Source organism: Mesoplodon mirus (genome assembly GCF_964341445.2).
Source record: "Mesoplodon mirus genome assembly, chromosome: 2".
NCBI lineage: Eukaryota > Metazoa > Chordata > Mammalia > Artiodactyla > Ziphiidae > Mesoplodon > Mesoplodon mirus.
In genome coordinates, this window is record NC_138977.1 from 184,042,251 (window position 1) to 184,054,801 (window position 12,551).

The window sequence follows — 12,551 nt, forward strand, 5'->3', positions numbered from 1 at the left end:
TATTGCTTTACTGTTACTTTCTCTCAGGCTCAGTAGTAAACACAGGAGGTTGCCTTACTGATTGTGACAGTCCTTGTGACACATAAGTGCCTTGTGAATCGAAACATGCTGCAAAATCAGTCTCTTCTAGTCCTTCATTTCACTGCACATTTCTCTTCCGATTTGAGCTTATAGTGCCAAATTGGGGCTGATCCTTTAACCGTGATATGCTCGCCGGCTTGCTTTTTCACTATAGGGATTTAGAAGTCAGCAGCAGACGCTGGGAAATGTATTGCCTGGGCCACACTTGCTACTTCCAAGTCACACACCACTTTCTCTGTTACAGGAGGACTTTGGAAACAAGCCTCCTAAGTCAGTGAACAGTTAGCTCAATTAGCACTTCCATTTCTTTGCACTAAATTGGTTGCTGTTGTATCTTTTATACTAACCTTCCCAAGCTTTCTGTCATTGGTGAAGCATCAGAATTGTTCTTCCCTGCACCCAGGTTCTTTTCTATAGGGAGGAGATATTAAGGCCAAAGGCCATGCCTCACTGTGAAGATGGGAGGTTGCCCCAGGGTGGAGAGCTTTCTTTTCTTTTCTTTTTTCAGGTCTTTAACCTCCTTAGGTATGTTTATTCCTACGTATTTTATTCTTTTTGTTGCCATGGTGAATGGATTGTTTCCTTAATTTCTCTTTCTGATCTTTCGTTGTTCATGTATAGGAATGCAAGAGATTTCTGTGCATTAGTTTTGTATCCTGCAACTTTACCAAATTCACTGGTTAGCTCTAGTAGTTTTCTGGTGGCATCTTTAGGGTTATCTATGTAGGGTGTCATGTCATCTGCAAACAGTGACAGTTTTACTTCTTCCTTTTTTTAAAAATTAATTAATTTTATTTATTTATTTTTGGCTGTGTTGGGTCTTCGTTGCTGCGCACGGGCTTTCTCTAATTGTGGCGAGCGGGGGTTACTCTTCGTTGCAGTGCGCGGGCTTCCCATTGTGGTGGCTCCTCTTGTTGTGGAGCACAGGCTCTAAGCATGCAGGCTCAGTAGTTGTGGCTCGCGGGCTCTAGAGCACAGGCTCAGTAGTTGTGGCGCATGGCGCGGCATGTGGGATCTTCCCGGACCAGGGCTCAAACCTGTGTCCCCTGCATTGGCAGGTGGATTCTCAACCACTGTGCCACCAGGAAAGCCCTTTACTTCTTCTTTTGGAGTGCTTTCTTAACTCTAAAATTTTGATGTGTGTGATGGCCTGCAGTGGAAGGATCTCCAACATGTACTATTCTGTAGACAGTATCCTTCATTTTGTTTTGTTGTTTTATCATCTGGTCTTATTTTACCAATTTCACTTCTCTGAATTCTACAGTGTGAACCTCTGGGGCCTATTATTATTCTCTTCTTTGGGTTATTTTTTTCTGCTGGGTAGGTTCTCATCAGTCCGTTGGAGACATTCCTTTAGTTAATTATGTTCACTGTGAATATTCGCCCAGTTGCCACTCTGTTTCTTTTCATCTAGCCCATGCTTTATGTTCTGTGTTTCTGCATCTCTGCCCTGATGAAGTGTGAAGGAGTCCTCCTCCATTCCCTTCCTTTGTGCCTTACTTGTATCCTGTTTGTACACATGTCCCCCTACCCACCTGCCTTCTCAAGTCATAAAACCATTTGGGTTATTTCCTCAGTGTGCTTCTCCAAATTTAGGACTTGGTTCTTGAGATCGATTGATTGGTTGATTTTTGCTCACCAGAGTTGAATTTTAGGGGAGGAAGATAGGTTACCATCATCAAAGGTTTCCAGAATTTCCGGTTTCTTTATTTGGTCCTCCTCCTTTTGGACATATTACTATGAAGTTTTGCCCCTTTCCTTGTTCGGTTACTGCTAGTAAACTTTTTGCAAGCCTTTGCCATTTTTGTTAATAAGGCACTTGAGAAGGGAGATTCTATGTGATTCAGCTTTACTTTGCCATCTTTACCTAGGATTTAACTTCTTTTAATCAGTGATTTAAAGAAAAAAATCCTGCTGTGTTTCTTATTCTCCACTTTCATTATATAACTTTTGGGCGGTAGTCAGATGGAACAAGATGTCAAATGGAATACCTAATTTTATTTTCAACCTAAATATTTAATGGCTTATTCCCTTTCATTGTTTACAGGATCTATACATTGACCGTCCTTTACCTTATTTAATTGGGTCAAAGCTGTTCATGGAGCAGGAAGATGTAGGTCTTGGAGAGCTATCTAGTGAAGGTACTCTTTTGCACCAAATAGTTTTGTTACTTTTAACATTTATATCTTAACTTTTTATTTAAAAATACTTCAAACTGTACATTAAAGTTGTAAGACTAGTAGAGAGAGCTCCCACATACTGTTTACCCAGGTTTACCACTTGTGAACATTTCACCACATTTGTTTTATCATTCTCTCTATATATACATAATATCTTTTTCTGAACCTGTTTGGGAGACATCATGCAGACGTCCTGCCCTCTTACTTCTCCATACTGTTGGCAGTCTGTATCCATGGGTTTTTGCGTCTATGTATTCAACCAACCTGGATTGAAAATATTTGGGAATAAAAAATTCCAGAAAGTCCCAAAAGCAAAACTTAAATTTGCCGTGCACAGACAACTATTTACATAACGTTTGTTTACATTGTATTTACAACTATTTATGTATCATTTACATTGTATGAGGTATTATAAGTAATCTGGAGATGATTTAAGGCTGTATACAGGAGAAGGATGTGCGTGTAGGTTATATGCAGGCTATGCCATCTTGGTATCTGTATGTGTGTGTGTGTGTGTGTTGGGGGAAAGGGGGTCCTGGAACCAGTCCCTCGAGGGACAACTGTATTTCTGTGTGTGTTTTCTAAGAATAAGAACTTTCTCTTATAGCTGCATATTCTGCATATTCATTTGCACATCTGTCATCTTGGTTGGACATGTCTATTGGGCTTTGATGTGAGGCTTTTAATATGTCTATCCTGTTTATTAATAGAAAATTTATCAAAGTGGTTGAATCCTGTGAGACTTGGCAAATATGTGCAAATCAAGTATACTTGACTTTTCAACCTCTTCTTTCGATGTAACTTTTATATGAAATAAAGTCACCAATTGACTGTTCTCTGACAACAGCAACAAAAAGTATAATTATCAAAGTTAGGAAAATTTTAACTGGATGTAGTACTAGCTAATCCTCAGCCATATTCAAATTTTGCCAGTTGTCCCAATAATGTTCTTTACAGTCTCTCTTTTTCTTTGTTTCAGAATCCAATCCACTCACTGCATTTAGTTGTCAAATCTCTCTAGTCTTCTTTCAGTCTGATACCATTTCTCAGCCTTTTTTTGCTTTTTACAACCTCAGCATCTTCGAAGAGTGCAAACCAGTTTTTTTCTTTGTAACTAATATATATTTTTTGTAACTAATAAGTATCTTGTGGGGTGATACTTTGAGGCTATGTAAATGTTCCATTCCTCACTATAGTGAAGATACTTTTAATTCCAGTTAATGGGTATAGATGGTTTTATCAGAATCTTTAGATGCTGATGTATGGTGGTTTGTGATCTTGAAAAGGAACTAAGGATCTTTTCTTATGAATATTGGCGCTAACCTTTGTCTTTCTTCTCACCAGAAGGTTCAGTAGGCAGCGATCGTGGTAGTATTGCGGACAGTGAAGAAGAGAATGAAGAAGAGGTAAGGGCTTTCTGGTGTGTCCACGTCACGGTGGGCAGGAAACTTAGGGTGTGTTTAGTGGGCTAAATAAATAACGTATTTGTGAATTAGCAATTTGTTTACATAAATCTTTTAATAGTGACAGAAGCCATATTCTGAAGTTTTTCCCCTTGGGGTGGGAGTTCCTTTTTGTCGTGTATACAAAAACCAAGGAAAACTGCTTTAATCTCTTTTACCATTACCCTCTCACCTCCCCACCAAATTCTCTTCTTGCCAATATATTTTGAGGGCGGCAGCTTAGATATTTTGGTGGAATCTCTGCTTGAGATACAGTCTTTGAGTAAGTTCTATCTTTGAGTAATTCTAGGGGAAAAGTCCACATTTAAAACTTTCTTTTACTATAAAGACTTTCTAGACCAGAAGGATCCTGAAAGCATCCACTTACATGTTTGCTTCGCTGCTGCCTCTGGCATCTTCATACCCACAGAGCATGATCTGACTCCCTGCTCTACGGTCTCAGGGTCTGTGGGCCTTGGCCACTGTTGTATCTGGGGTTGTTCCTTTAAATGGAATACTCGTTATTGCAAAGGGCAGAAACCCTTTGAAGGTTAGTCCCTGAGTGTTGATTTATAAACGGAGATAGCTTTGTATGTGTGCTCCTTTCTTCTCCTCTGTTTCCACAGTATCCGTTTCCTGTCCCCCTCCCTCCAGCCCTCCCAACAAAAAAACCTAATAGTAGGAAATAAACTTTTCTAAAATAACCTTGCTGTATAACTGATTGTCTTTAGCTAAATCCTTTGCTTTTAGCCATTGAAGCAACTCTTTACCTCATTGCTCATATTAAATACTCATGTTCCCTTCTTGGGCCTGCTGAAGTAATTAACCTACTTAGAGGGAAAATAGAAAATGTAGTCCAAAATGTAAAATAATGCAAACCAACTTTTGATAATTTAGTTAATTAAATGTGCAACTCTTACTTTAAATCCAAAGGTTAGAGATGATAGGGCAGATCAATATGAACAAATAGAGAGGTTTAAATGAATCACAAAAATGACATGTTAACTGGAATAGTCCTTGGCGACATTGCCAACGCTCCACCTTATCTGCATCTTGATACGTCAGGTGACCAGTAGTCGGTACAGAGAGACCCAGTGTTGGCTACCCCAGAGACTTAGACCCGAGATCATTTCTGTGCTTCCAAGTAAAGCCTGTGTTAACAAAAAAGCCTCTTTTTTTTTCTCCTAAAGGAGTCAGATGAAGATTTTGCCAATCATAGTGACAATGATCAAAACCGGGTAAGATGCATATGTTGAAGTGACTTAAATTTTAATTGAAGCATAGCATTTATACTAAATCTATGCTAAAATTACTTTGAATGACTTAGGGGAAAGTGAGGATTTATTCATGTTTACAACTATTCATGTTTCCTTCAAATGTTTCATGTTTTTAGGCTAACTACCCTCTTGTGTATTTTTTCTCATTTGCTTTATATTTTATCTTCATTTTTCTTAGACAACAAAGAAGTAAAAAATGAAATTGAGAAACGGAGCCTATAAAACAAGCCCTGATTACCAAAACTGAATTTTTCACATGAACACACCTTTCCTATTTTAAAATTTGAGACAGCATAGCAGTAAGGCTAAGGAACACTCCAAAGATGGAAATCTTATTATCCTACTGTCTTAGCACTGTTGTCTTAATTTTTGTATATCCTTCTAAGGATATGTTCTTTTCATAACATGCATAGTTTATTTTCTGTTATTTTATATTAACATGTCACAAGTGTTTCCTTGACATTTTAAATAGTCTTTGTAATTTGCTTTGTAAACTTCTATATTTTTTTAACATACATATGTAATACTGTTGTAGTCTTTAAATGTGTATGGGAAATAGTTTATTTGTAAATTTTAATTTTTGACATAGTGCTGCATTCAGTGTTTTCATACATAAAAATCCTTTCCTTCTGTGAGCTCTTTCCTTAGGAATTAGGTGGTGTAGAGTCACTTGATACTACTGTCTAATGGACATTCAGATTAACAGATCATGCATAATGATTTTCCCAGAATCTCATCAGCACTGGGATTATGATTTTTGCTACCATAGTATATGTACGGTGGTATATTGAGATGATCCCAATTTGCATTTCACTTTCCTAATTCGGAAATATTTTTTCACAAAAATTTCCAATTATCAAGTGAAAGATTTAGCACTTTTTGGTTGTTACTTGTATTTTTTTCAGTTGTATTCACAAATGTGGCTCATCTTTATAATTTTAATAATCCTTCTGTACAGTGTATTTATTTCTATGGAATTTACTATTAGATCTGTAAATTCGGACAGTTTTTAAAAAATTAATTTTGGTTGCACCGGGTCTTAGTTGCAGCACACAGGATCTTCGTAGCAGCATGTTTAGTTGCGGCATGTGGGCTTCTTATTTGCAGCATGCATGTGGGATCTAGTTCCCTGATTAGGAATTGAACCTGGGTCCCCTGCATTGGGAGCACGGAGTCTTACCCACTGGACCACCAGGGAAGTCCCTGGACAGTTTTTCAAATAATACCGTATGGTGATTAAAAGCATTGGTGGAAGGATTTGTTTGTATCGTTAAAGATAGATTTGTTGTGTGTGCCACTGCTAACCTCAGAGTTCTAAGAATTAAATTAGTTTAAAAGTGCTTTTAGTGTAGTGCCTGGCACAGTTTATTGATTTCCATGTTAAAAAATTTTTTTTTAATTATACAATTTTTACATACCAGTGGTTGCCTTTGTAAAAAGTTAGAACTTAACACATAAGACTAAGTTTGAGTCATCCAATCCTCATCTCCTCATGGTCTCCAGAAGTAACTGGTGTTATCATCTGGGAGTGCATATTCCAAGTGTTGTTCTTTGCGTTCACAAATATGTCTGTGTTCATAGAAATGGTGTTGTGTATGTGTCAGGGCGTGGTCAGGATATCATTCGGGGTTTATCATTCGCTGTTTTGTCACTTGATTGGTCTTGGATGTCTCTCCAATTGTTACAGCTTATTCCTTTTGACTATTAGTATTTTTATTAAGATAAGGCTATACTTATTTAGTCTATTCATTTCTCTAGTGATGGACTTTTTTGTGTGTGTGTGTGGTACGCGGGCCTCTCACTGTTGTGGCCTCTTCCGTTGCGGAGCACAGGCTCCGGACGCGCAGGCTCAGCGGCCATGGCTCACGGGCCCAGCCGCTCTGCGGCATGTGAGATCTTCCCGGACCGGGGCATGAACCCGTGTCCCCTGCATCGTCAGGCGAACTCTCAACCACTGCGCCACCAGGGAAGCCTGGACATTTTTATTATTTCAATCTTTTGCTATTGCACTGAAAATAAATCTTGTGTGTTATTTGTTCTAGCACATTTACTGCTTCATAACTTTTGGTGCATTATTTGTTGTTCCCAATTTGAAAGGGAAGTCTGAAGGCTAAGTGGAAGTATCTCTTTTTCAGCTTGATGACCGTATCTAATAGTTTTAATCTGGTGGTTTATACTCTTAGCACACTGCACAAATGAGTGATGAAGAAGAGGATGATGATGGTTGTGACATTTTTGCTGACTCTGAGAAGGAGGAGGAAGATATTGAGGACATTGAAGAAAATTCCAGACCTGTAAGAAAGACTATAGTTGCTATCACTTGGCAAGGTTTTAGAAATGGTACCTAGTACTCATTCCTTTTATTGTCATTTATATTTGTAACTGTCTCATTTTGCATCCTATTTGTAATTTCATTTACACTTTTGAAAATAATGGTTGAGCAGCCCAAGTTGCCTTACAAGTACCACTTTCTTCTCCAAATGTTAAGATTTTACAAGTTAGATCATTCAAAATATATTCAGTTTCAGAGTTTTAAGATCCTAATACCCCCGCCCCCAACCCAAGCACTTCATGGTAGTTTTCTTATCTAGATCTAGATAAGAAAACCACCATGTATTAAAGTGAAGTATAAAAAAATAAGGAAATAAAGAGATCTCCCTTTGAAGGAACACTGAGTCTTCTTTCTCAGGTGATCTGTATAGGGTGCATGTGTTTACATTTATTTAGTTAAACCTTATTTTCTCACCAGTTCAATTTCTTTGCCATTGTTTACATAGTTTTGTTAGGTGTCCAAAAGTAAACTGTACTAGTTTGTTACAAAAAATGTTACAAAAAAGTGATTCTTTTGGTCTTCTCTGCCTGTAGAAAAAAAGTAGACCTACGTCATTTGCTGATGAGCTGGCAGCTCGGATCAAAGGGGATGCTGCAAGCCGGATGGAAGAGGAGCAAACAAGTATGTCACTGCCACCGAGATGAGCTAAAGGGGCAGTGGGGAAGTGTAGGACCCTCTGCTGGGCTTCACTGAGTGTAGATTTCCTTGTTTAATTACTAAGGTGCAAGAGGCTTAAATTGTAGTTCTTATCTTTTTTGGCTTATAGACTCTTTGATAACTGAACACTGTGGACCCCCACCCCCAGCCCATCTCCCAAAAAATGCACATATGTGCATCTGTATATGCAGTTTCATGGGATTACTGGGTACCACAGAGAACCATGGGCCCCAGATGAAGAATCCTTGGCTTAATATTTACTCCTATATTTTATTTTGAGTAGATAAAAATGTACCATACACTATATTCTAGTGATTTAACAGAGTGGAAAGATGTCAGAAGTCTTTCAGCAAATGCAGTCCTGTCATGCACGTGACCCTGGTATGGTAGCTGAAGCTTTCTGCCTTAAAAAGAGGCACTTTTTGAGTATCTGCTCTGGGTAAGGCACTGAGAGGGGTGCTCAGGTGGAGCTGAGATACAAAGTTGAATGTCTTGCTCTTAGCTTAGGAGTTGTGAGGATGGCAGATGTGTGTGAAGAATCAGTAGGTAAATACTAAGGGTGGACTGAGTATTGTTCAAACTGTGAAATATTCTTCAAGGCTTATCCCCAGGGGAAGCAAAACCTCGGAAGACATTGAAAGAGAAGAAGGAAAGGAAAACTCCCTCAGATGGTAAGCCTTTCCCCTCAATTCTCTTGTTTTAGGAGACTCTTGACCCAGGAATGGGAATATTGCTTATGTGATCTGTAAAAGTGCCTCTTTAAATGCTGACACATGAGGTCTGTCTCTGTACACTTTTTGAAAGCATTTAAGAGCATGCTTTTGGGGTGTGGGGGGAAGTGAGTGTGGAGTTAAAATGCCTTAAAGATTTGAATTACTAGATTTTATAGGGATCATTAGCTGTCTTTCTAGACTTCTGTAGACGTTTAGAAACTAGGGAGCTCTAGCATTTGTTTTCAATAAGGAATATTATATCAGACCCTTTAACGTTCAGTGTTAATGTCCATTATGTTTCCACCTGGGACTGTGTCAATCTGCAGCTCTCTCTTCAGTCTACCTTTCTGTCCCTCAAATTCTGGTGGAATAGGTCTTGAATGGCAATCGAAGCATAGACTTGCTTCAGAAGAAATTTAGATGAAAGTAATTGCCTGCAGAGTTTACCTTGCCCCAGACATTTACAGACTTGAGAGTGGGGAAACCAAAGAGCATTTTAAGGGATTCAGTGAACTGTTTAATGAGTTTTTGTCTGAAGGTCCTGAGACTGCCAGCATTCAAGCAGTCCTTGTTACATATGGTTAGATAAACTCTATGCCAGTTTTGGAGGTGTTATAAAGGTTAGTCCCCAGAACTGGGGTTCTAAACGCATCTTTAATTCTCCCTGCAAAACATTTCTTTCTGTTTGCTAGATGAAGAAGATAACTTATTCGCACCCCCCAAGCTGACAGATGAAGACTTCTCACCATTTGGTTCTAGAGGTGGCCTGTTCAGCGGAGGGAAGGGACTTTTTGATGATGAGGATGAGGAGGTAAGTCAGCGGGAATAGCGAAGCTCTCCATAGCTGTGTCACGTGTCCACAGGGAAGAAATACAGTTAGTTCCTTTAGCAAGGAAAGGATGGCTTCTTAGTTGGAAGTTGCTTCTACTTTCATATTTTAGGAGATTTTGAACTAAGAATCACAAAATGAGGAAATACTGTATCCTGATGCCCTTTGTTAAATAGGGAGAGGATGTGAGTGTTAATAGTGGAAAATTTACTTGGTTAAGTGATTGTTTCTTACCTTGTGTTTTGTCTTTTTCCACATTTGTATTTAATTCCTGGGCAGACCTAAATTATTTCAGGGTCTGATTTTGGCATAGTCTTCACTTTGGAACTGATTTTCTGACAGAACAGTAACTATGTAGCTTTAAACTTTACAAGGCACTTTTCTTTAGACATCTTTACTGCAGCTCCATTTTCCTCTGCTATTCTGAACTGTGTTGTATACTTTATTACAAGCAGAGTGACCTCTTCATGGATGCCCCTCAGGATCGGGGAGCTCGAGCCTCTGTTAATGAAGGTGAGCGTGGATTGATGGTGCCTGTGCTTCTTCATGCACAGATTTCCAGAACTGGTTACTTCCCATCAGGAGATGGAACCCTTGAAGTTGTTCCCAAACCTTGTTTCTATGTTAGGCAGGAAGCTGTTGTGTTTGCCTTGATCTAGTTAAAAGCTGTTCCTTTACACTAATTCACATCTTGGAAAAAAAACAAAAAGTACCATCTGTAAACCCACATCACAATTTTGTCTCTTTCTTAGAGAATTCAAAGTCAACCAGCGAAAGCACTCCAGCAGTGTTGAGGATATTTTAATTTAATCAAGTTTAGTTCAAAGAAACATTTCTGAAATTCTGCACATAAGTTGGAGATCAGTAATTCCTCAGCCCAGTGTGCATTAGAATAATTTGTGGAATTTTTAAAAAGCATCCATAAGCTATTTAAAAACTTAAAAATTTTATTCCATTAGGTCTGTGATAGTTCTTGGGAATTGGGAATGAGTTATTTTAAGTGACTTGGTCTCCCCAGGCCACAAGTTGTCAGATTTTAGACCTATTATGATGCTGGCTGACCTGATTGTCTTGAGGTTCCTGCTCTCCACTTTTTGGCATCGGTGACTTGCCTAGTTTCTTGATTTCCTGTTTTTGTCTTCATTTCTGTCACTGACATCTCCGATATTTTGCTGTTCTTTTTTTTTTTAAATTAATTAATTAATTAATTTATTTATTTATTTATTTATTTATTTATTTATTTATGGCTGTGTTGGGTCTTCGTTGCTGCGCGCGGGATTTCTCTAGTTGCGGCCAGCGGGGGCTACTCTTTGTTGTGGTGCACAGGCTTCTCGTTTTGATGGCTTCTCTTGTTGCAGAGCACAGGCTGTAGGCACGTGGGCTTCAGTAGTTGTGGCTCGCAGGCTCTAGAGCACAGGCTCAGTAGTTGTGGTATACGGGCTTAATTGCTCCACGGCATGCGGGATCTTCCCGGACCAGGGCTCAAACCCGTGTCCCCTGCATTGGCAGGCGGAGTCTTAACCGCTGCGCCACCAGGGAAGCCCATTGCTGTTCTTTTTTACTTGCTTATTCTCATCAAACTGGACTGGATGGAGTCAGAACTGTCTAGCCCTGCTTGCTCTGTCCCTTGCCTCCCCCATTTATGCTCTACATCTTCCTTGGCCTCCCCAGCCAACCCCAGTGTTATAGCCTGCCCAGAGTCAGTGATCTTCCGTGGGAGTCACAGCCTAGATTGATTTAATACCAAGAAAAAAAAGTCATGACATTGGTAGGGAAGACGATACTAAGGAATTTTAAAATGGCTCTTTTAGGAAAATTAGTTTAAAAAATTTTTTTTTATTGGGGTATAGTTGTTTTACAGTGTTGTGTTAGTTTCTACTGTACAGCGAAGTGGATTTCCCTGTGCTATACAGCAGGTTCTCATTAGTTATATATTTTATGCATATTAGTGTATATATGTCAGTCCCAATCTTCCAATTCATCCCACCCCTGCCTTTCCCCCCTTGGTGTCCACACGTTTGTTCTCTACGTCTGTGTGTCTGTTTCTGCCTTGCAAATGGGTTCATCTGTACCATTTTTCTAGATTCCACATATGTGCGTTAATACATGATATTTGTTTTTAGGAAAAATGAGTTTTAAAATTCTCCTATTAGCTGTGTATTGTATTGCGCATATTTTAGGAAGGTGCATTTAACAAGGAAAGTTGTTTTCTCTGTTGAAATGTTATCTCTCTGTTTCTCATTTTAGCTTCTTCATCCTCCAAACCTGGAAAGAAAATCCCAGCAGGAGCTGTTTCTGTATTTTTAGGTATCATAACTTAGAGTTTGTTTTTAAAAAGTATGTACCTGTCGTTTTGTCATTTTTAAGATTGTCATCTTCAAAGGACTGACTGGGGAGGAGAGTGTGAAGAACTACAGAGGGCATCGAAGAGTGAGAGCTCACTTAACCTGTGTTAGCTCATATTACCTTAGAAATCAGTGGCTTTGGACTTTTTTCGGTCTGAGTGATCAGTTGATTCTGCACTGTGGGACATTCTATATCAGTAAAGGATGGAGGTTGTTGGGTCCTGTTAATGTGTTTTGTGGATGAACTGAAACTACAAGTTCTTGGTGGTGGTACTATTTTTTTCTTTTCCCCCTCCTGTAAAGTCAGGATGTGCACCCACCCTGGCTCACAGCTGGTTTGTCTTGTCCCTCTACCCACAGGGGACACTGATGTGTTTGGTGCCACCTGTGCTCCATCACTGAAGGAGGCCCAGAAGCCCGAGCAGCCCACTCCAGGGAAAAGCTCGTACCTCCCAGCACCTGCTGGCCTCTTTGATGATGACGACGATGATGATGACTTTTTTGCAGCATCCCGTAGCAAACCTCCCAAGACAGGTACTGCTCCATCTTCTGTTTCTGGGAATTTAGCCAAATAAAGAATGTTGACCTAGGGGAGTTCCCTGGTGGTTTAGTGGTTGGGATTCTAGGCTTTCATTGCTGTGGCCCAGGTTCAATCCCTGGTCAGGGAACTGAGATCCTACAAGCCGTGTGGTTCA

General features: G+C 39.5%; 1 protein-coding gene across 11 annotated transcripts in view; it reads left to right on the forward strand.

Moving 5' to 3' along the window:
- LOC309791971 (WASH complex subunit 2-like) overlaps nt 1-12,551 on the forward strand; it is a 56,710-nt gene that overhangs the window by 10,022 nt on the left and 34,137 nt on the right. For 5 of the 11 annotated variants that reach the window (XM_082601183.1, XM_082601185.1, XM_082601193.1 and 2 more), the window contains exons 6-15: nt 2,129-2,222; nt 3,606-3,667; nt 4,894-4,941; nt 7,164-7,274; nt 7,846-7,933; nt 8,569-8,640; nt 9,375-9,493; nt 9,964-10,024; nt 11,759-11,818; nt 12,217-12,390. In XM_082601183.1, the coding sequence (XP_082457309.1) occupies nt 2,129-2,222; nt 3,606-3,667; nt 4,894-4,941; nt 7,164-7,274; nt 7,846-7,933; nt 8,569-8,640; nt 9,375-9,493; nt 9,964-10,024; nt 11,759-11,818; nt 12,217-12,390 (889 nt within the window). The remainder of the gene's footprint in view (nt 1-2,128; nt 2,223-3,605; nt 3,668-4,893; nt 4,942-7,163; nt 7,275-7,845; nt 7,934-8,568; nt 8,641-9,374; nt 9,494-9,963; nt 10,025-11,758; nt 11,819-12,216; nt 12,391-12,551) is intronic. The other 6 variants (XM_082601186.1, XM_082601184.1, XM_082601190.1 and 3 more) reach the window with 3 other exon arrangements.